Genomic DNA, 21,925 nt, shown 5'->3' on the forward strand with positions numbered 1-21,925 from the left:
AATAAGAACAATTCTGATTTCACTCTTTATCTATGCTTTCTTAAGGGAAGGAAATTAGAGATACTTTAATTTTACCAGGGAGATTTGAGACTTGGGTCTTTTTACTATTTGGAATCTACTGCAGAATTTTTTTTTAAAGTAACATCATTTACTTTTAAACATTTTAAAGAAACATCATTTTAATTTTGGATGCTAATTTTTAACTACATAATATTTAATTAGTACTTAAAATTGTTTGCCTGAAGATTTTGATATATTTTTAGGCATTTAAAGAAGTTGAAGCTGGAACATTTTTTCAATGAAAAAAATGAGATGGTTAATAAGGGCTTCTGGTATAGTACAATATAGTATGTATGTCTTAAGAACTTCAGAAAATCTTCATAGCTAAATATTCTTAGGTATATAAGACATTCTATAGTTCATCTTACTTGGCTTTCTCATCTACCTCAAATTCAAGCCAAAAGGCTGAGGGAAAAATGGAAATAGCTCCACCTATTGGTCATCATGAGGTAAAGTTAACGACACCAAATTAAGAAAACATTTTGTTTTTGGCAGATAATCATGCACTGTGTGTAATTACTATGAACCTATAAGTTTATGGCATAATACGATTTAATTAATGTTTACTTATATACTAACTACATAAGTAAAAATAAAACTTAAATATTAGGTATTTGGGATGAATGTGAAAATAATAGGTAGAAATTTCTTCATGTTATTGATAAACCCTGACATAAGTTTCTGCACTCACCACATATACCATATGTTGACAGGGAGGTATTAATAATAAATTTTTTTGGGTGAAGAAACTATTTGAAGTTCGAATATTTTCTTTCCCTTGCTGTGTATAATCTCAGTGATGTTAGGAATCTGTCTCATTTTGATCATACATGTAGTTCCATGCCTACCTAGTAGCACAGTATACAGCCTCAATAAATAGTTCTTCAATGACTGAATGAGGTGAGTCATACTGATACATGTTCATTAAGGCATAAAGTTTACTATAAAAGAAAAACCAGCCAAATAAATATAAATATTAATTATCCATGATGTGCTGGACTGTTGTAATTACTATCTCAATCTAGTTTAAATTTATTTTTATAAGAATAAATTTATATTTTAAAACATATAGGGAGGCTGAAGCGGGTGGATCACGAGGTCAGGAGATCGAGACCATCCTGGCTAACACGGTGAAACCTGTCTCTACTAAAAGCACAAAAAATTAGCCTGGCGTGGTGGCGGGAGCCTGTAGTCCTAGCTACTGGGGAGGCTGAGACAGGAGAATGGCATGAACCCGGGAGGCGGAGCTTGAGGTGAGCCGAGATCGCTTCACTCCACTCCAGCCTGGGAGACAGAGCGAGACTCCATCTAAAAAAATAAAATAAAATAATAATAATAATAAACATATAGAGTTATGCAAAAAGAAGCAGTCAGAGATAAAAGTGAGTCATCTATACTTATGGACTTCTTAGAAATAATATCTCCTTAATTAAACTCTAATCCACACACACACACACAAAGAAATTGAAGAGGTGTAAATATTGTTCAGAACAGAAAATTTGGCTGGAAGATTAGAGTTACTTCTAGGAAATAGTCTGGTTTCTCATTAAGAGGTTTGTATATAGTAATTACTATCTTTGTTTTCAGTTCTTACCTTGGTTAAAACTGATCTACTATTGTCACAACGTTAGACGTAGTTTCTAAAGGGCTTTAAGAAATTTTGAGGTAAAGTACATACGCCAATATAAAGATGTTGCCCAAGAATAGTAATGCAGGAAAGTCTATTAGCCTCATGTACCTGTTTTTGTTTGTTTTGTTATTTAACATCTATGATCTTTTAGTGAAATGATGTAGCTTGATTCTCAGTATCAATTTAATTGAAAATGCCATGTCTTTTTTCTCTTTATAGAAAGCATCATCATTCACCAGTTACGAATGAACTCCAGATGAAATGGTAAACCAAGCACATACTGGGTGTGTGTACGACCTCTGAATCCCTATTGGATGGACAGCCCTCAATCATGACTAAGGTCCTCCATGCTACTGATCACTACTGGAAATATTTTACTACTTCCAGTGATTTTTTTTTTAAGGATATAATGTAAAAGCTGAAAATGGCCTTGCTGATAATATGAAAATATGTAGCAAGAGCAATTCAATCTATGTGCCAAAAGAAATTTCTTTTTGCAAAGCTTTCAGGTCTATGGGCACACGCTGTATAACTTATTTTTTATAATACATTTTGTAATGTGATTTTTTTTCCTAAAGTGTTTCCCTTTTTCATAGTCTCTAGCACATATATCTACGGAATACGCTGTCAGTTCTTCAAAGTACTGGTATTGTTGCATTCAAAATGGTAACCTATAATTATTTTCTTTTTATCAATTTGTTAATTCCGAGAAAAAGAAAGTACAACTTTATTTCCTGAGGTAAATTCAAGAGGTAAAACTTAGAAGCAGGAGATTCTCGAAGAGGTTTAACTATTGCTTGTACAATGCTATGGTTCTGATCATGGTTCAATACTAACAAATAATGCTCTGACTTAAAAGCTTAATTTTAAATACTAAAAATCAGTTTCTAAAGTTGCTCTTTCTGGTGTTCTGGGCCAAAAACCTTGGATGAAATGATTTTTATGTAGAACAAATTCATAAAAGGAGATGTGCCAGTTTAACCAGTAAGGGTAATAAGAACAGCTTCGACTGACAGTTCAATTACACTTCTGATTGCATTATTTACTTGTATGTATAAGACTTATAATAAGGACTGTGAAATAAAGATAGTTCTCACAATCTAATCCAATCAAAACTTGAATATAAAAACAGACCTAAAATGTCAGGATCTTTTTAAAAAAATAAGACTGGGCATGGTGGGTCATGCCTGTGATCCCAGCACTTTGGGAGGCCAAGGCGGGAGAATCGCTTAAGCCCAGGAGTTCAGGATCAGCCTGGGCAACACAGGCTGATTAAAAAAAAAAAAAAAAAAAAAAGTTAGGAGGGCCTGGTTGCTCGTGCCTGTAGTCCTAGCTACTTGGGAGTCTGAGGTGGGAGGATCACTTGAGCCCAGGAGATGGAGGCTGCAGTGAGCCATGATTGTGTCACTGCACTCCAGCTTGGGTGACAGAGTGAGACTCTGTCTCAAAACAAAGACAAACCCACACACACACAAAACCCCCTAAAACCCAGAAAGAAAAAGTAGTACAAGAAATCTCAGGATCGATAACTTTTTTCCCCTTGATTTTGAAAGATTTTTGTAACTACAGGTAGGTTAGGGAATATATTCTTTGAAGACAAAAAGCACAACATGCATTACTCAAATTTCAATGTCAGAGCTACTGTTGAATTTAGGTTTATGTGAAAATGTGCATCTAAAGTCTACTTGAAACCCTGGTAATATACTTTTAAAGACTGTTAATATGGACATGTTTTTAGTAAGGTCTTTAAAGATAACTTTAAAGATAAATTAAGAGTTGACACATCAGTTTCTGAATGTGGAAATCATTTATCATGTAACTTTACTGAAATTAAAGAAAGAATGCTTCTGAATGTCACAAGGATAACTAAAAGCCACACAAGGAGGACTGCTGGCCCATTTCTCTAGTCCACAGGTTGTGCTCAGCTTTAGAAGCCCACACATGGGCATCCAAACTGAGTCTCTGGAATAGAAAAATTAATGCTGGACTTCCTCCCCTGTGTAACCTTGGAAGGTTTTAAGTTACACCTTGGGGAACTGGCAAATCATTTGCAACATGTATTATAAATTACATGATGTTAAAATTATTTTTAATTTTTTAAAGTAAAAGAAATGTTACAGTAGGCTTGCCATAGCTTGAATGATTGTGAAAACATCATATAACCTTCCAGAATTTTGGTTACTAAGAAAACTGGAGTGTGTATGTGTGAAGATTTTTTAGAATTGTTACTGGGTTTTGTTTTCTGAAAATGTTGACTGTAATGACATTTTCAATTAGAAAACTGTTTTAGTTAGTACTGTTATATTTTTTGACTCACAGTTAAGTATCCTATTTGCCAATGTTTGTACCTCTGATGGCAAAATTATTCTGATATATTAGACTAGTATTTGAAGCAAATAACTTTCTCAACTTGTGGGAATTTTATTATACTAATAGTGAAAATGTTAGAGGATAAGATTTTAAATACTTCTTGATTTAAATTAAAATACTATAAGAAATGTATGTATATTTGGATTTGAAGGTTTTTTTTTTCCCTGATTTATAATGAATTTGGAACTTACAAGAACAATGAGGATGATGGTGCAATCAGAGTCATTTAGACAGATGCTGAGCTTTTTCTGTCCATGCTATGATTAAGTCCTCTGTTTAAACCCAAATGCAATGTGGGTGACACATGAATAAAATTAATTAGATTAATTTTGAAATAAGAGAATATGCAAAATTAACAAAAAAACCCCCCAGAAAACACTGGTCATCTCCTTCTCTAATGAATAAGGAAATAAGATCATAAATAGTCCCATCTCGACATGCATATCCAATGGAAAAAACTGCCCTCACAGGCAATCCTGGCACAATCCTGGGCTCATAAAATCTCTCTTTTCTTGTAAATAAGTCTCCAGTCATCGTTCTAAATGGGAATCATTTTTAATGAAATAATTATAACTGTTTTCTGAAATATAATCATAATCAGTGTTTCTAGTTCAAGGTACAATTGAACTAATCCATAATTTTACCCTTTTCTTTTTGATAAGAGAGTGTTTCATGAGGATATCTTTGGTAGAGATCTTTTCTCAAGTATTTTATAAAATACTCGAGTTTGATGAAGATAGTAGATAAATACACCAGCTGTCAGATGCCTATAATTTTCACAAAATGTGAAGGATTCATTGTATCTTAGGATGACCATAAAAAAATTCATGGTGTGGAATCTCTAAGCATTAATAGAGACAACAACGCTACTGCAGTAATACACAGCTACTACCAATCAGTGGCAGAGCAACAAAGTGGTGTATCAGGCAATGTAAAGTTTTTGCCTTTTCTGCTAATGCTGTGGTTGAGTTTTCCTGGAAATGAAGAAAAAAACATAGCAAAAGTAGGGTGTGTTAATGAATCTGATGAGCAACAAGTCTAAAAATAGCAAAAGTGCAAAATGGAAGTCAAAAAAACACAACTGGCACCTGAGGCATATTTCCGCTTCTTTATCTCCAGTGCTATGCCTCTGCTAAAAATATGAATCACAAAGCAAAGGAAAAAGAGAAAAAAATTGTTGTAATACAGTAAAAATCACTATAATAAAAGTTTATAAAAATTGAGTTTTTTGGAATTGACTTTGGCCTAGTGACCATTAGTATATTTTTCTTAATTTTTCAGCATTTATTCCATAATAATGTGATAACAACTGTGTGTGTTACCGAGAGAAAATGCTGTAGATCCATACATTTGAACAGAAATGTTTATCGATACCATAACATGATACATTTGCTTTCTGGTGTTGTTTTTTGTTTACATTATTTAGGAAAATTTTACCTTACCATCATAGATTTTGTTACTTTAATAATGCAGAACTATATTTATTTAATCTAGATTTTGTTTTAAAATTATCAAGTGTTAGTTTTTACAAATAAGAGGCTTATAATGTGGCCAGATATTCTTAGAATTCTTTTAGGTCTAAGAGTTTTCAAAACTTTAAGAAATACATTCTATTTTTGCACCATTTAAAATTTTGTTTCCTTTAAGTTTTATTAAGTACACGAGAAGTTTATTATTTTTCATTGAATCCAAGTGAATTTATGGATATGTACTTATCTTTTATATGAATGTAATAGCTTGCTTTCAGTTCCTCACAGGTCATTGAAATTATTTAACCAATGAAAACATTCTCTGTTACTTCCAAAGTCAACTATGTTTATCAAAATCTCACTAGTGTGAGAAAAATAACAAGTGTAATATTAAAGCATTGTGCAATATCTTGAGTTGGAACATAATATTCAGAAAATTAAAATCATTTAAAATGAGTATACAACCTTCTTTTTATTTAAAGTAATTTGCTCTAAAATAGTTTTCATCTCTGCATTTCATATTTTCTTAAAAATATGGTGTCTTTCACTATAGATAAGCAGATGTGGTATAGCAGGGCTGCCAGGATGAGGGATGCTCTTCCTCTGGATTACACCACGATTTGATTCTTCAGTAAGATGAAAACTTTAAGACACCAAGAAATGGAAACTGGTTAAAGGGTTTCCCTCCCTGCTTTATTCCCACAAACTGCACTGTCAATCAACATTCAGATGTTACTCCACAGCTGCTGCTGTCAATCTAAAGGTAGATCACTCAGTAGAGCACAGGCTCCTGAGGCTTTGCCAGCAGTCCAAAGCCCAGTATCTACAGAGGCATTTGGGTCATGGTTTTTGCAAAGTGGGATGTGGGTGAGAGTGGGGTTGTGTTCTGACTTCCTTTATTTCTATCAGCCTGTGCCAGAAATAGGGATCTATACAGCTACATCCAATCCGAACTTGCCTTTGCCTTATCTGAAACAAAGGAATGGGTTTCTCTTATTAAATAATAAAAACATTAGTTTATTAATTCCTGCTAGGAAGTAACCTTTTCTTATCCTTCCTTCAACTGCCCTGTCTCCTTTTCCCTGTTATTCAAAGACCTTTCCCATGACCACAGCCACATTCTTTTTTGGCTGTTCTGGTTTTCAGTGCACAGTTCTTTCTTCTCCTTGACAGCAAGGCATGTTTAGTCAAAATAACAGAGTGTTTTGTAGGCACCTAATAATTGACTCCTAACCCCAGATGATTGCTCCTTTGGGAGCAATACCTCAGTCAGGGTATTCTGTGCCAAATCTTCCTCACCAAATTATTCTGGTTGCTGATGTTTTCCTTGCAGAAATTTCTGTGCCCACGGAAGATTTCAGAGGCAGATCATCTGGATTAAATAAGAAAAAACCTTCAGTAATCACTGATTCTAAGGGAAGGTATGCCTTTAAAAAGACAAGAGTTTCATCAGGCGTCAAGATGGTTTATACTGCTTTATTGACAGAAATGTGCTCATTTTTGCTTCACAAAGGGGCATGTATTGGTGCCCACATGGAGCACTGACACAAGTAGGCAGTGGGTCAACAAACTGATTATCTCCCAGAAATGGAGGGCACCAGAGATGTCTGTTTCCATGGTCACCACAATCTGATGAGATCCTGCTTGAGGAAAAGACCATGATCACCCAGAGTACACAGCCTTGCTTAGCATTTATAGTACATGTAATATTAGCATAAGACTCTCTTTTGTCTATTCTCCTACATGGAGAACCACAATGTAACTCTGACCTTATTTCCAATTTCCTCACAGTTTAGTTTTTGACATCATAAGGCGGATGACATGTGGTACCTCCTCAGAGCTCCTATAACCCCTTGAACACACATCTTGTGTGGCACTGACTTCATTATATTTCAGTTGTCAGCAAGGTGTCTCTCCCACTAAAATGTGGGTTCACTGAGAGTAGATCGGTTCAACAAGATTTATCAAGTACCTCTTATGGCCTAGGCACTTTGCCAGGTGTTGGAGACGTAGAAATGTATAAAAACAGTCTCTGACCTTGAGGAATTCATTTACATCTAGTAACAAAGACAGATATAAACAGATATTTTTCAATACTACACCGTAAGTGCAAGGACAGACATCATATATACATTACCTTGAGCTCTGAAAGTAGCTCTTAACTCCACCAAAGGGGTCAAATAAGTACTCCTCAAATTGGCTATTGACCTGAATCTTGAAGGATGGGTAGGGATTAGCTAGCAAAGCAGTTAGAGTGGATGTGGGGTGTGAAGTCAGGGAGCAGTCGGTTACTGAGTGACTGGGTTAAGGAAGCAAAGACAGCGAGTGTAGATTTCTCCTCCCAGAAGATTCAGTGACAATACAAATGATGTTGTGAAACAGTTTGTTGAACCTATCTTGTGCCTTATGGTGTGCTGGTCAGAGGGAAGCCCTTGGTCTTTGCCTTTGTTGTCATAAATATTTAGTGCTATTGACTGAAAATGTGTTTGATTTCTTTCTTTCTTTTTCTTTCTTTCTTTCTTTCTTTCTTTCTTTCTTTCTTTCTTTCTTTCTTTCTTTCTTTCTTCTTTCTTTCTTTCTTTCTTTCTTTCTTTCTTTCTTTCTTTCTTTCTCTCTCTCTCTCTTTCTTTCTTTTTGAGACAGAGTCTCGCTTTGTCGCGCAGGCTGGAGTGCAGTGGCGCGATCTCGACTCATTGCAACCTCCGCCTCCTGGGTTCAAACGATTCTCCTGCCTCAGCCTCCTGAGTAGCTGGGACTACAGGTGCATGCCACCACGCCCGGATAATTTTTTGTATTTTTAGTAGAGACGGGGTTTCACCGTTTGAGCTAGGATGGCCTCGATCTCCTGACCTCGTGATCTGCCTGCCTCAGCCTCCCAAAATACTGGGATTACTAGGGTGAGCCACCATGCCTAGCCCAATGTGTTTGATTTCTGAGGCTCAACAAAAGCCGACTTTCACATTTAAGTCCATTTTGTGAAGATCCTTCATGAATATGTTGCGGTTATTTTAAGGACTCAAGTGACTCAAGTGTTAAAAAAAAAAATCATGATGAAATGAACTCCCCCTCACGCTGGTTTTCTAAAACTTGGAAAAATAGAAAAGTATAAATTTAAAACAAGTCTAAAAATGGTCCAAACATATAATTTATAAAGAATTAACATTTTTAGGCTGGGTGCAGTGGCTCACGTCTGTAATCCCAGCACTTTGGGAGGCCGAAGCAGGCGGATCACCTGAGGTCAGGGGTTCAAGACCAGCCTGGCCAACATGGTGAAACCCTGTCTCTACTAAAAATACAAAAATTAGCCGGGCATGGTGGTGGGCACCTGTAATCCCAGCTACTTGGGAGGCTGAGGCAGAAGAATTGCTTGAACCCGGGAGGCAGAGATAGCAATGAGCTGAGATCATGCCACTGCACTCCAACCTGGGCGACAGAGCAAGACTCCGTCTCCAAAAAAAAAAGAATTAACGTTTTAAAAATATCTACTTTCCTGTATCTCTTGACGATTCTCTTGGAGTAAACTAAGCCTCTTTCCTCCTCTGTTCCCCTTTTTAAAGAAATTAACTGTTATACATGTAACATGTCAGTTGGCTGTTAACCTAGAGATGGCAACATCATATTTGAAAAAAAGATCTTATCTATAATTGATGGCACCTAATGAAAAAACACGTGCCATGGGGATGTAATCAACTGAGAGATTCTATGCAGTGGAAGTCATGAAGTCTGAAGTCTTGTGAGAATCACATTCTTTCATTTAAAATATGGAATTGGCCGGGCACGCCTGTAATCCCAGCACTTTGGGAAGCCAAGCGCCTGAGCTCAGGAGTTTGAGACCAGCCTAGGCAACATGGCAAAACCCTGTCTCTACCAAAAATACAAAAAATTAATTGGCTGTGGTGGCACGCACCTGTGGTCCCACGTATTTGGGAGGCTGAGGTTGGAGAATCGCTTGAGCCTGGGAAGCGGAGGTTGCAGCGAGCCACTGCACTCCCACCTGGGTGATAGAGTGAGACAGCATCTCAAAAAAAACAAAAAACCAAAACCAAAAAGTATGGAATTATGAGAAATGAAGGCTTATTTCCATCCAAAACAAAGTTCTTAGGCTGTCTACTAAAGAATTTTGGTGTAATTGCTCTTTCCTCTAATGACACTAACCATTAAAATATCTTGCTTGACTCGTATTTCTGATGACTGACTGGCTATTCAAGAACTTGCAAAATTTTCTATCACAACACCTATGACCTCAGGCTAATCAGTCAATCTGTCAATGTGAGAACAAAGGGATTTTCCTAAATATCTAACTGAAAGTATTCAATAAGTACACTACATAAAAATCAGGAATAATTCAATTTTAAAAAGTAATTTTTAAAAGCCAGTTTGAATCAATATCTGATGCAATAAATGCAGGAAATGAAGTTTATTATACAATTTCTACAACACTCTTTCTCCTAAAAGTCCTCTGAGATAATTAAAAATGAACATTTTGCAGTTCCACCAAGCTGCCATGGTCAACTGCAAAGGAAAAGGTACTTTTTTTGTTGTTGTTCCGCAAAAATATGACCCAGCCACTGAAAATAATTCAAACCATTTCCAGTCACTAAGAACCTTCTCTGAAACTCATGATGGTAAAAACTATGGCACATTTCTCAGCCCTCTTCAACTTTTTAACACATCCTTGTTACAGATGTGCACGAAATGGTTTGAATATGGTTAGAAGCTAGAGACCTACAGCAGCACCCAACATAAAAGGAACTCAACAAGCAAATTTGTGTGGCAAATCCACTTTGGTTAGGCAGGGAAAAGACCAGCTGCAGTTTCCTCTTCCTTGTTCCCAGAGATACCCAATAGTTACTCTTCTGTATTTTTTTCTTAGATGTTTGTGGTTACCGAATTCAGCGGCACAACACAGCAACTGAACTAAAAAATGAAAATTGTATAAAACTTCCCAACCAAAGGCTAAATATATACACCTTTTCAGATTGTTGGGCTTGCATCTGTTCTATCATTTTAGATTCACTTTTATACTGGGGCTTGTGCATTGACTGCATACTTGGAATGTTAATCTGATAGCATTAATAAATGTCATTTAGCCACATAAGTTCCACTTTTACCAAGAATCAGCACTTGAACAATCATTTGAACAATATAAATGTAATCTAAATGTATCAACATACATACACACAAACACACACCAGTCGCTCCTAGCAATCAGTTTGAAAATGCATAAATGGTAATCCATTGTGAGAACTGTTCTCTTTTGTTGCCCTAGAAATGCTGAATGACGCTTTCTTTTGAAAATTCCTACTTCAGCAGATTAAATGAAAAACCACCTAGTAAGGACTTCATAAAATAATGTGACCAAAAACATCACAAAATTGTGAGTCCCCTGGGATAATAATGTGGTGCTGAAAAAAATGTTTCAGCTGGGTAAAGATGCATATTGTGGAAGAATACAGTAGTGGAAAATGAAATGGAGGGATATCAAGAGATCTGGAAAAGCAATTTCATCCATCTGGACCTCATCTGAAAATGTAAGTTTTACGGAAGAATCTCAGGAGGTTTCAATTCTGTAAATGTTTCAGTCAAAATGGAATTTCCAATAAAAAAAGAGACAAGGGATTAACTCATTTTCCTATGAACAAACAAAAATAAAGAAAAAGGAAGCAGATAAATACATCACAATCACTCAGATCACTAGAACTAAAACAAAAAAATGAAGGTAAAATGACCATTTATACAGAGTGCTGGAATAGCAGATCAGTTAAATAATTATCAAATTTAGTGGGCATGATATAGGCAGAAATGGGGAGGAAAAACTTGCCTTATATGTACTTTTGCAATATGCCCATAATGTGGCATACATTTTTACTAACAGAACTTAGCAAAATAAAAGGACTCCGTGCCTTCTCCGTTAACTGTGATAGATTGTTTTCCATTTGAGCCTGGGGTTGAAGGTAAACTTAACAGATCAAAACAAAATATAGACCTAAGTATGTCAGTAGTGCTAAGAATTTGAGCATAAATGTCATGTAAGAGCAAACCCAAGCAAGTTGGTTATTAGAAGGCAGCAAGTATTATATCACTCTAAACTGTGCGTAGTAAACATGTGATTGGCTCACATTTTTGAGACTTGTGGTCATTTTGAAAAAAACATTTAACTGTAAATTTCTTTTTTTTTGAGATTGAGTTTCGTTCTTGTTGCCCAGGCTGGAGTGCAATGGCGGATCTTGGCTCACTGCAACCTCCGCCTCCCGGGTTCAAGTGATTCTCCTGCCTCAGCCTCCCAAGTAGCTGGGATTACAGGCGCGGCCACCACGCCCAGCTAATTTTGTAGTTTTAGTAAAGACGGGGTTTCATCATGTTGGCCAGGCTGGTCTCGAACTCCTGACCTCCGGTGATCCACCCGCCTCGGCCTCCCAAAGTGTTGGGATTACAGGCGTGAGCCACGGCGCCCGGCCTAACGGTAAATTATGAGGACCAAGCACTCTTTATTTTCTCTTTCCTCAGTTTATCTTCTTTAAGGCATTACTGCAGACTAAGCCTAAAAAAAGTAATTTGTTTTCAAATGATGTGACTTACTCTCTGGCCTGGATTTCAAAGATGTCAATATAATGTGGATTGTATATATTGTTTAAATTTTACAAATAACATACGCCTATTATAGAAATTTTGGAAAATACAGAAAAGTCCAAAGAAACAGAAAAAAAAATCCTTCATCCGGTCAGCTGAGTTACCATTATTCACTTTTTAGTTGCGCTCTATATTGTACTTCTATAGTCGCTACACTACTCTAATATCCTGACTTAGTCACCTTTTACATTACGAGTATTTTCTTGGGTTATTAAATACCTGGCACTTTAAAGTGTTTACGGAGTATCTCATTTTGTAGTAATGCTATATGTCCTGGTTTTTATAACAGTAAGAGAAAAAGCTACAGTCTATTAGAAAACACTTCCAATATCAATGCGCAAAAGAGAAAGGTGGACACAGAAAAGAAGGGGAAAAGTAACGTGAGAATTAGCAATAGAGAAAGAATAAGTGAGAATCGCTTAATTAGAGGCAAGATAATAGGGTTAAGTCACATTATTGATTCTTGACTTTAGGACAAAAGGGGTACATGTCACGCACCTCTGTTCCAAGTTTGTATTTGCACCTTGAATGGCGATTTATTAGATAAAGTCGCGGTTTTACAACCTAAGCAAATACTGCTAATCCTCCCCCCGACTCAATCCCCCTTGAGGCCGCCTTTTAAATGCTCTGGCTCCCTTCAGAGAAAGCCTCGAGGTAAAAAGAAAAACCTGTCTGGCAATCCAGACCTGCCATGGCCACGATAACCAGAGTAGCAGGCAGGTGTGTGCTAACTAAATCCACGGCCAACAGAGCGAAGACGCGCCTACAGCGCAGGCGCCGAGTCACCGTAGCTCTAGCACCGCGCATGCGCGAACGTAGCTTCGCGATCCAGTGGCTGAGCCCGTCACAGGACAGATGATCAGGGTGCGTCCGCCTTTCCGTTCACGCTTCTATCCTCTTCCCCTTTCCCTTCCCCATGTCCCTCCTTCTTCTCCCTCCTCCCTCTCTCCCTCCCTCTGGCGTCTCCAACCGACTTTCGCTTCCCGTCAGCGGCCTTTGACGGAAGAGTGTCCCGCCTCTTCCGCTCTACAGCGGAGGTGGCCGTGGCGGTGGCGCTGCTGGCGGCGGCGGCGGCGGCAGCGGCGCTCGAGCGGTTCCTGTCAGGGTCAGCCGGCGGGCCCCCTGGGTGGTCCACCTGCAAGTCGCGGAGCGGCGCCCCGGGGATCGATGGCGATGAACTATAACGCGAAGGATGAAGTGGACGGTGGGCCTCCGTGTGCTCCGGGGGGCACCGCGAAGACTCGGAGACCGGATAACACGGCCTTCAAACAGCAACGGCTGCCAGCTTGGCAGCCCATCCTTACGGCTGGCACGGTGCTACCTATTTTCTTCATCATCGGCCTCATCTTCATTCCCATTGGCATTGGCATCTTTGTTACCTCCAACAACATCCGCGAGATCGAGGTGAGGGGAGGGAGCTGTGGTGGGAGTTGGCGTTGCTCGGGAGGAGGGTCCTACGCGCCCGCTCCACTCTTTTCCCAGCACCCAGAATCCAGTTGACTGGCGGACCCCGCGCCGTCCCCCACCCCCTTCCCTCTGTTTCTCTGTTTTTTCTCTTTCTGCGGGTTTCCTGAATTGCAGGTTTGTCCTAGCTTTGTCTTGCTGGAGATTTACGAAAGAGCAAATCGACGGAATGAGCTGAGACGGAATGAATGTTTAATGCAGAAGATAGGTCAGGTGGAGAACGCTTCTTCAGTGGGCGGGTTGTGTGGTTCCGTGGGGATTAGCGGGGGTTGTTCACGGAGGTAAAAAGAGAAGTGGGGGCGGGGGGCAATTGTAACTAGGTAGATGTAACCCTGAGTGAATTGACAGGGTCAAAGTGCCACTACCTTTGTGGGAAGTATCCCAAGACACAGAGATGAACACCTTGGCCATTGTTGGGAAAAGAACCAGAGTCGTAGAGGTATTGACGATTCTAATGTAAAGAAGCTGTCGTCGCATGTTATCAGGTCACATATGAGGACTTATGACAGATGTGCATAGTACTTTTCATTTTGACCTAATTCGATATTTTTAGTTGTAGGGCAAGATATACATAAAAGATAACCTGAAACTTCAATTCTGGTTTTGCTTTTAGGCTACGTTTATTAATGTGCCCTGCCTTTGCTGGTTTTTTGTTTTTGTTTTTGTTTTTACAAAAAGAGCCAGTGACCACACTCAGGGAGTAAGTTGTGCACTGTCTACCAAACATTTTACTGATATTAACTTTGCTGAATATGTAAGACATGACAGGAAAACTTGGGGAAACATTTCTTTGTCAGAAGCACAGTATCTTTATTTATCTGCAGGGGTGAAGATGGTTGATAGTACACTGTATTAGTATATACTCTATAGGTGTCCAGTATTAACCATCTCTCATCTTTTCTTGCATATCCGAGAATTTTTTTTTCTATATCTATTTGAAAGGGCAGGAACTCGTACCAAGTTCTCTTGATTCCTTCTGTTCTATTTATACACACACACACACATTTTAATAAATATACTTACGTATGTGATTTAATGGGACTTTGAGAGTAATTTTATTTTTAACTACTGAAATAGGGATGGGGTTCCAGTTTAATTTGCAGTGTTATCTCTAAAAGCAGGATTGATGTATTTTGTAATTCTACAGTGCTTACTTCAGTGTTGATGACAGTAATAAGAATAGTATCTATAGAATAACTAGTTTTAAAGTTTTTTACTAAAAATTCATTCTCAATTTAACAACTAGAGAGTTACAGTATTTTTTTTCAGCATGTATTTTAGTTTGTTTTATCACCTTAATCTCCCTAATAATCCTGCAAATGTAGTACTTCTTGTTCTAACCATACTAGGATCACACATTATATTAGGATATGGGCAAAGTGGTGTCATGCAAGGAACATGGGCATTGGCTGGGATCAGGCAGAGCTGGTTTTAAATTCCAGCTCAGCTACTAACCAGCTCAGTTTCTTGGAAAATTTCCTTAATCTCTCTGAGCTTCAGTTTCCTGCAAAATAGGTAGAATAATTCATATCTTCTAAGGTGTGAGAATTAGAAGCAATGTAAATAAGATGTCTGGCACTAGGGATCTGTCTCCTGATCCTTAATCAGGAGATGAGAAATAGAGAGGTTGAGATTTGACAGTAAACTAGTTGAGAGTATTGTAAAAATTGAGACAGAAACTCAGGTGTCTTGATTCCCAGCTTTAAGCTTTCACCCTACACTAAGATCCTTACTGCAATGTTAGTAAAGTAGAAGAAAATAATTTAAAATCAGAAATTTGAATGATTTTATTTAAACTTCTTAAGATAATAAGATGAAAATAGCAATAATTTGGAATTGTATATAAATTAGTATTCTCAGAACTCAGCTTCCATTAGTATTTACTATAGTATAAAAATAAATATTTAACTTTTCTTAAAATCTTTGGGTTTTGGAGTAAATTAAGGTTCTTCACCCTAAGCAGTAGACGAAGTAGAAATTTTTCAAATGGCTCTCATGTGTAATTCTGATTTCAAGTTGCCTGAACAATCTGCTGCAGCTTAGCCTGGTTAAAAGGGCCCTGAAGAGTCAGGGAATTAGGGTTGAAATCCCAGCCCTGTCACTCTGTACTGGTGATCTTAGGTATAATTTTGAGTCCAATTTCTTTACTTGAAGATCCAAAAGATTCAGATTAGACTACCTCTAAGAGGCTGTTCAACTCTAAAATTCTGTGATTTCCAATTCAAATGTGATTTTAAAAAAGCAGGATGTGTTTAAATTGTATTGCCTTTGGAACAAGAGGAAATGAAAAGAATAATTGGGAATTTTTTACTGAGACTGACATACAGTTGTGCAGACAGAATCCACATATATATTTTTAAAGTTTGGATGCTAAATGTATAGAGAAATGCTTCTGAATTGTGTCTGGAGATTCCCCAAACACACATACTTGTTTCCTGCTTGTTCTCTACCCTTTGTTACCCACTAGTTGTAAATGGGTAATGAGAAGTTCTTACCAACATTCACTTTCATACTGTAAGTTACTCACACTTTGTTTTTTATTTAAAAAAAACTTCATTGCTATTTTAGTTCAAATTACTAGGGCAAAGGAGGCTTGTCAAATCCAAATGCTTTTTAAATATAGCTTAAACTGCCAAAATCAAAAATCCAAACTTTTTCAAGTATAAAATCACTGGATTTTTCTCATTCCTGCAGAAATGTTGCACTAAAAATTACTACTTTTGAAAAGTGTCTTGGAAAAAAGAGATATTTTCACATTTTAATGCTTACATTTGGTAGCAGATTTCCTCTACTTTTTAGGTTTATGTATCTTGTTTAGTTGGTTTTTAGATTTTCAATAATCTAAATAAAATGAGGCTAATAGAAAATCATAATTGCTTTATCATTCACAAGAAAATATTTTAAATATTTAATATATTCATTTATTATCAGGAGCAAGGAATGAAGATTTCCTTTAATTTGGCAATTGTGAGTCAGGCACATCTTTCAAAGGGCACTGATTTTCTAGTCTAGGACCCTTGTTGGTGAGACTGACATACAGAGGTTACTTGAAAAATATAGTGAGGTTATTCTTAACTTTTGTAAAAGTATCAGTGTGAAGTTACATAGTTTTAAATTTATGGTTAAAGTCAGATTAGGTTGTTACTGAGACTAAATTTAAAAACTAAACATTTACTTCAAGTTAGTGTTGCCAAAAACATTTAAGGTACATTTTCTTTTTTTTTTTTTTTTTTTTTTTGAGACGGAGTCTCGCTCTGTCGCCGAGGCTGGAGTGCAGTGGCTCGATCTCTGCTCACTGCAAGCTCCGCCTCCCGGGTTCGCGCCATTCTCCTGCCTCAGCCTCTCCGAGTAGCTGGGACTACAGGCGCCCGCCACCACGCCCGGCTAATTTTTTTTTGTATTTTTTAGTAGAGACGGGGTTTCACCGTGGTCTCGATCTCCTGACCTCGTGATCCGCCCGCCTCGGCCTCCCAAAGTGCTGGGATTACAAGCGTGAGCCACCGCGCCCGGCCTTAAGGTACATTTTCATGAGATCTTAGTGAATTAGCTCCCCATTCCCCACGTTTGATAAACTCTCAACTTTCTTCTTCACCTTATTTACTGCTCTCGATTATTTAATCCTGATTATTTTCTGTTGTCCTAGTTTCTGATAAAAATTTTTATGTATGTTTTTACTCCTAAATTGAATTATTAGATTATAAGATTTTTAAGGACATTAAATTTCTTATCTGTATTTAGTAATCTTTGTTATACTTAGGCTTTAGCTAAGAGTCAGGGAAGAATAAGTTGCTTTGTATAAATTATTGTTAAAGATTAGGCACTTTTATGTTAAAAAATTTAAGGTTTTAATATTCAAGTTGATTTTAGTTACTTAGAAGCTGACTTTTGGAAATTAAGGTTTGTGGTGTTAGTGTCTTAACTTGTTTCTCAAGTAATGTTAGTACTTAGAGCAAGGAATGCGAAAGTAAATATGGCCAGCTGGAATGTTTTGCATGGCCCAGGAACATTTTACAGATGAACATTTGTAATCGATTTGATGATAGGAGAGCACTAACTTTGAATCCCAATTATGAGAAATGTCTCCTCTAAAATTGCCATTCTTCTCATTAGTATTAGTAGACCTATGTTACCAAAAAATTGTACATATTATTGTTGCATTTTGAATTTTATCAATAAAAATTGTTGCAAATTTGTTTTCTCTCTTGTTACATAAGAAGCTACATACCTAATATCTTGGACCGTGCTTCTGGGTCCACAAAGCCTAAAGTATTTACTTTCTGGCCTCTTATAGAAAAAATTGCCTGCCCATGACTTAGAGTTTTAATGAATCATACCAGCAAAGTTAGCATTTGCTACACAAATAGCTGTGTTTAATTTACATATTCTAGTCCTCAATAATTGTTCAAGGTAGGTGTAATGATCCCTGGCAATTGCTTAGGTTCTGTTTGTACAGATTTAGTAGATATAAAATTTACCATTAATCTTGGCTTAGGAACATCATTCTTCATTTCTTTGTCACAGACAAAAATCAGGCAGCCTAAAGAAAGTTGCTTTTGAAAGTTTTATTTTACTTACCCTTTGTCTTCATTAAGGTCTCTTGAAAAGACTTCAGATAAATCATTTAGTGTGGAATAATCAGTTCAAGGGGGAGTACTTAAAATATGATTTTTAACTTAATTTGATTAATACTTAAAATGATTTACCTTTTTACTCAGCATTTTGTTGAATGACCTGTTTAGGTCTTATGTTGATTTCCTTTTTGATAAATTTACATTCAAAATGGAAGTTTTCCAGTCCTTTTCCTATATAGTGTAAAAAATGCACATCTTTCAAATTCCTCCTTTCCCACTGCATTAAATTCTGAGTCTGTTTCTTAGGAATAGAATGTATTTTTAGAATTACCAAGAAGAAATGCCAGTTTGACTTAGGTGAACAATTGCAGTGGTAGCAAAACAAAGCTGAGAATGTGATATCTCTTATCTGTTCATCTACATCTGTTCTATTTTGCCTCTGGTTCTTTGTCTTGGATTTTAGCTAACGGGCAAGTCTCCAGACTATCCTTGTAGTTTGCACTGTGCCTTGTATGCTCTTGACATTTGTAAGCATTAATTTTTCAAAATGAGGGAACTGTATGTAGCTCCTCTTCCACTTGGTAGCCTCTTTTGTTTCTAAAGATAGGAACTATGTGCTTTAGTGTGAACTTTATTTTTTGAATAAAGTTGTTACAACCCATGGTAACCACTTTATTCAAAAAATAAAGGATTGTTAGGCCCATAAGGTTTTATTAAGGTCTGGACATTATGTCTGGCTACCCTTGAATTTTAGCTGATAAAGGGTGTTGTGGTTTTATTTGATGGTGAAAACTCATAAGCTGAGTTAAATTTATAAAGGATTTTAATCAACATTAGACATTGTCTTCATACATTTTCTTCAAAGTGCATCTCTGGGAATAGTGGGAGATAGGGAAAGTTTGGGAACAGGACTTCCCTCCCCCCCCCCCCCCCCCCCCCCCCCACACACCTTTTTGGAGCAGAGGACCTTCTTAAGGAGCGTGGCATCTTTTGGGGAAGATGAGACACAATAACAAGAAAACTAAGCATTGCTAGGTGAATGGCACAGGCAAGAATATCCTTTGGTAGTTCAAAGGAGGATGCAATCACATCTATTTCTAATGACCATGGAACCCTGTGTAGGAAGTGGGCTTTGAGCTGGTGCTTGATAAATAGCACTTCTTTAGGGGAGGTTTGGATGCATTCCAAGAAAGGTGATTAATATGAACAACGATCTAGTGGCAGGAAATCAAAAAGTATATAGACAAAATAGGAGTAAGGGCAAATTAGCTGGTGCTAGATTGTGGATAGTCTTGAGTATTTGATAATGAATATATTAAACCAGGGAAGTGACATGATTGCTACACTATCAGGAGTGGGTTGAGCAATGAGTAATTACGGTTTTCATTCTCATGTAAGATGCCTTAGGAACATAGTATGAGGCTGTCATGGAGGTTCTGTTTTACTGAGTCTTCACTTGATCTAATCATTTACTGCCCAGCCATTCTTAGGAATTGGGTCTCATGCTTATAGTTCAGCATGGAAGCTAGGATTCTAATTGCCTTTTCACGGTAGCAGTGTGGAAGAAGGGATGAACAAAGGGATAAAGGCCTTTTAAAGAAGGTTCTTGAAAACTGTCATGTGCCACCTCCACTTAGTAACAAGGCCACACAAGCTACAAGGGAGGCTGGAAAATGTTTTCATTCTGATAACAAGGTTCTCAGTAAGTGAGAGTTTTGTACTGTGAAAGAAAGATAGAATAGAAATTGAGGTGAGGGGTTGCTATTAGCAGTCTCTGCAACACAGGGTTAGAGGAAGATTTATCTGGTGGTGAAATGGTATGTCATCAGGATGAGAACTAGATCTCACATAGACGTGAGAGTAGTAGTTTAGACGCTGGAATTAATGTTTGCATTTTTATATTGATTATAATAATATTGAATACAACTTGATTTCATAGTGAAAGTCATTAATAATGTTTTTTCACGTGAAAAGCGAGTTAGGTATGTGGCTTTGCTGATACTTAAAAAAAAAGTTATAGGAGTATTGAATATCACCATCTTCCTCTTGTTTTCTTCAACCTCTTTTTTCCATCTCTGTTCAGCATATAAATGTGTTTTGGTTTCTCCTTAAAAAACAAAAATATCCTATCTTTTATTTTTATTTTATTTTTCTTTTTTAGAGACAAGGTCTTGCTCTGTTGCTCAGGCTCATTGCAGTGGTACAGTCCTAGCACACTGCAAACTCGAACTCCTAGGCTCAAGCAGCCCTTCCACCTCAGCCTCTTGAGTAACTAGGACTATAGGCGCATGCCACCAGGACTGGCCAATTTTAAAATTTTTGCTAGAGATGGGGGTCTCGCTTGGTTGCCCAGGCTGCTCTTGACCTCCTGGCCTCAAGCAGTCCTCTTGCCATGTCCTCCCAAAGTGTTGGGATTACAAGCATTATTAGCCACCGCACCTGGCCTTTTTTTAAAAAAAAATAGAGATGGGGCCTTGCCGTCGCCCAGGCTAGAGTGCAGTGGCATGTTCATAGCTCACTGTAGCCTCAAACTCCTGGGCTCAAGTGATCTTCTTGCCTCAGCCTCCCGAGTAGCTGGGATTACAGGCACAAGCCACTGTGTCTGGCTTATCTTAATTGTATTTCATAATAAAACTATTAATAATGGCTAACATTTTTTGAGAGTTTACTCTGCTAAGAGTTTTACATACATCACGTTGGTTGATACAGTGACACTTAACAAGGGTAACATTATTATTCTCTCCATTTTTTTTTTTTTTTGATGAGGACATTGAATCTGAGATTAAGTTTTCTGCTTAGTCACACAGGTGGGATTCATACTTAGCCATCTGACCTCTTGTTTGGTTTCCTATAGTTTCCTGTATTCTCTTTCCACACAATCTGTTTAAAAAGAAGGGTCCGTGTGTATCGACAATGTCCATTCCCATCTCCCTTTAACTCCTTAATTTGCTGCATTTGAAGTATGTTAAATGGTAAAAAATCCTATGAAGAAAAATGAAGGAAGGGTTGATGGTTTATAATTTTAAATAGGGTAGCCAGGGGAAGCCTCAGTAAAATGGCATTTGAATAAAGAACCAAAAGAGGGAAGAGAGTGAACCATATTGATATGTGAGGGAAGAATGTTCCAGGCATAAGAAATAGTAAGAGCATAGGTCCTGAGGAATGTGCTTAGTTAGGTGTTTGAGGAACAACAAAGAGGCCAGTATGGCTGAAGCAGAGCGGGGAGAATAGTAGAAGATGAGGGTATTGGGAAGTTTTGGGAGGAATATCACATGAAGCACTATAAGAACTTTGGCTTCTCTGCTCAGTTTAGTGAGAAGCCATTGAAAAGTTTTGCACAGATAGGTGATATTATTTCACTTATGTTTAAAAAGAGTCACTCTGGCCTTGATGTGGAGAATATTGCCTGGTAAATAAGAGAAAAGCAGGGTATTTCTGATAGGAAAAAGCCAAAGCATATTTCCTAGTCTCGCACACCACTCAACACTTCTGACACCACATGTGTGGAAATTTTTCCCTACACTCCATCCAGTTCTGACACCAGATTCTCCAGCACACACCAATTGTATGTCCTATAATTTCATTAAATTCTGGCACTATCTACTAGGAGATAGTATCAGATCCCGCAGGGTAAGGGCTCAGTCCCACAAGACTGCCTCTCACTTTAGATGCCAATTGCAAGTCCCAGGCTGGGACCTGTACTTCTGGCCAAATTGCTATAAACTGGTGTT

At 37.6% G+C, this 21,925-nt stretch overlaps 2 protein-coding genes and 1 long non-coding RNA gene across 3 annotated transcripts in view; 2 read left to right on the forward strand and 1 right to left on the reverse strand.

The window, feature by feature from the left end:
• The window catches only part of FILIP1 (filamin A interacting protein 1), a 259,847-nt gene extending 257,862 nt beyond the window's left edge, over nt 1-1,985 (forward strand). Inside the window, exon 8 of the mRNA XM_058435100.1 lies at nt 1,910-1,985. Coding sequence (XP_058291083.1) covers nt 1,910-1,950 — 41 coding nt within the window. The 3' untranslated portion in view covers nt 1,951-1,985. The remainder of the gene's footprint in view (nt 1-1,909) is intronic.
• A 4,114-nt stretch (nt 1,986-6,099) lies between these two features.
• On the reverse strand, nt 6,100-13,032 carry LOC116468847 (uncharacterized). The gene is made up of 3 exons (XR_009212264.1): nt 12,658-13,032; nt 6,829-6,901; nt 6,100-6,172 (listed from the first exon to the last, which is right to left on the reverse strand). It is a non-coding gene; the product is annotated as an uncharacterized LOC116468847 (long non-coding RNA).
• Nucleotides 12,955-21,925, forward strand: part of TMEM30A (transmembrane protein 30A) — a 31,163-nt gene continuing 22,192 nt past the window's right edge. Inside the window, exon 1 of the mRNA XM_032153015.2 lies at nt 12,955-13,563. Within this exon, the coding sequence (XP_032008906.1) occupies nt 13,015-13,563 (549 nt within the window). The 5' untranslated portion in view covers nt 12,955-13,014. The remainder of the gene's footprint in view (nt 13,564-21,925) is intronic.

The sequence above is a fragment of the Hylobates moloch genome, unplaced genomic scaffold (assembly GCF_009828535.3).
Source record: "Hylobates moloch isolate HMO894 unplaced genomic scaffold, HMol_V3 SCAFFOLD_2, whole genome shotgun sequence".
Classification (NCBI taxonomy): Eukaryota; Metazoa; Chordata; class Mammalia; order Primates; family Hylobatidae; genus Hylobates; species Hylobates moloch.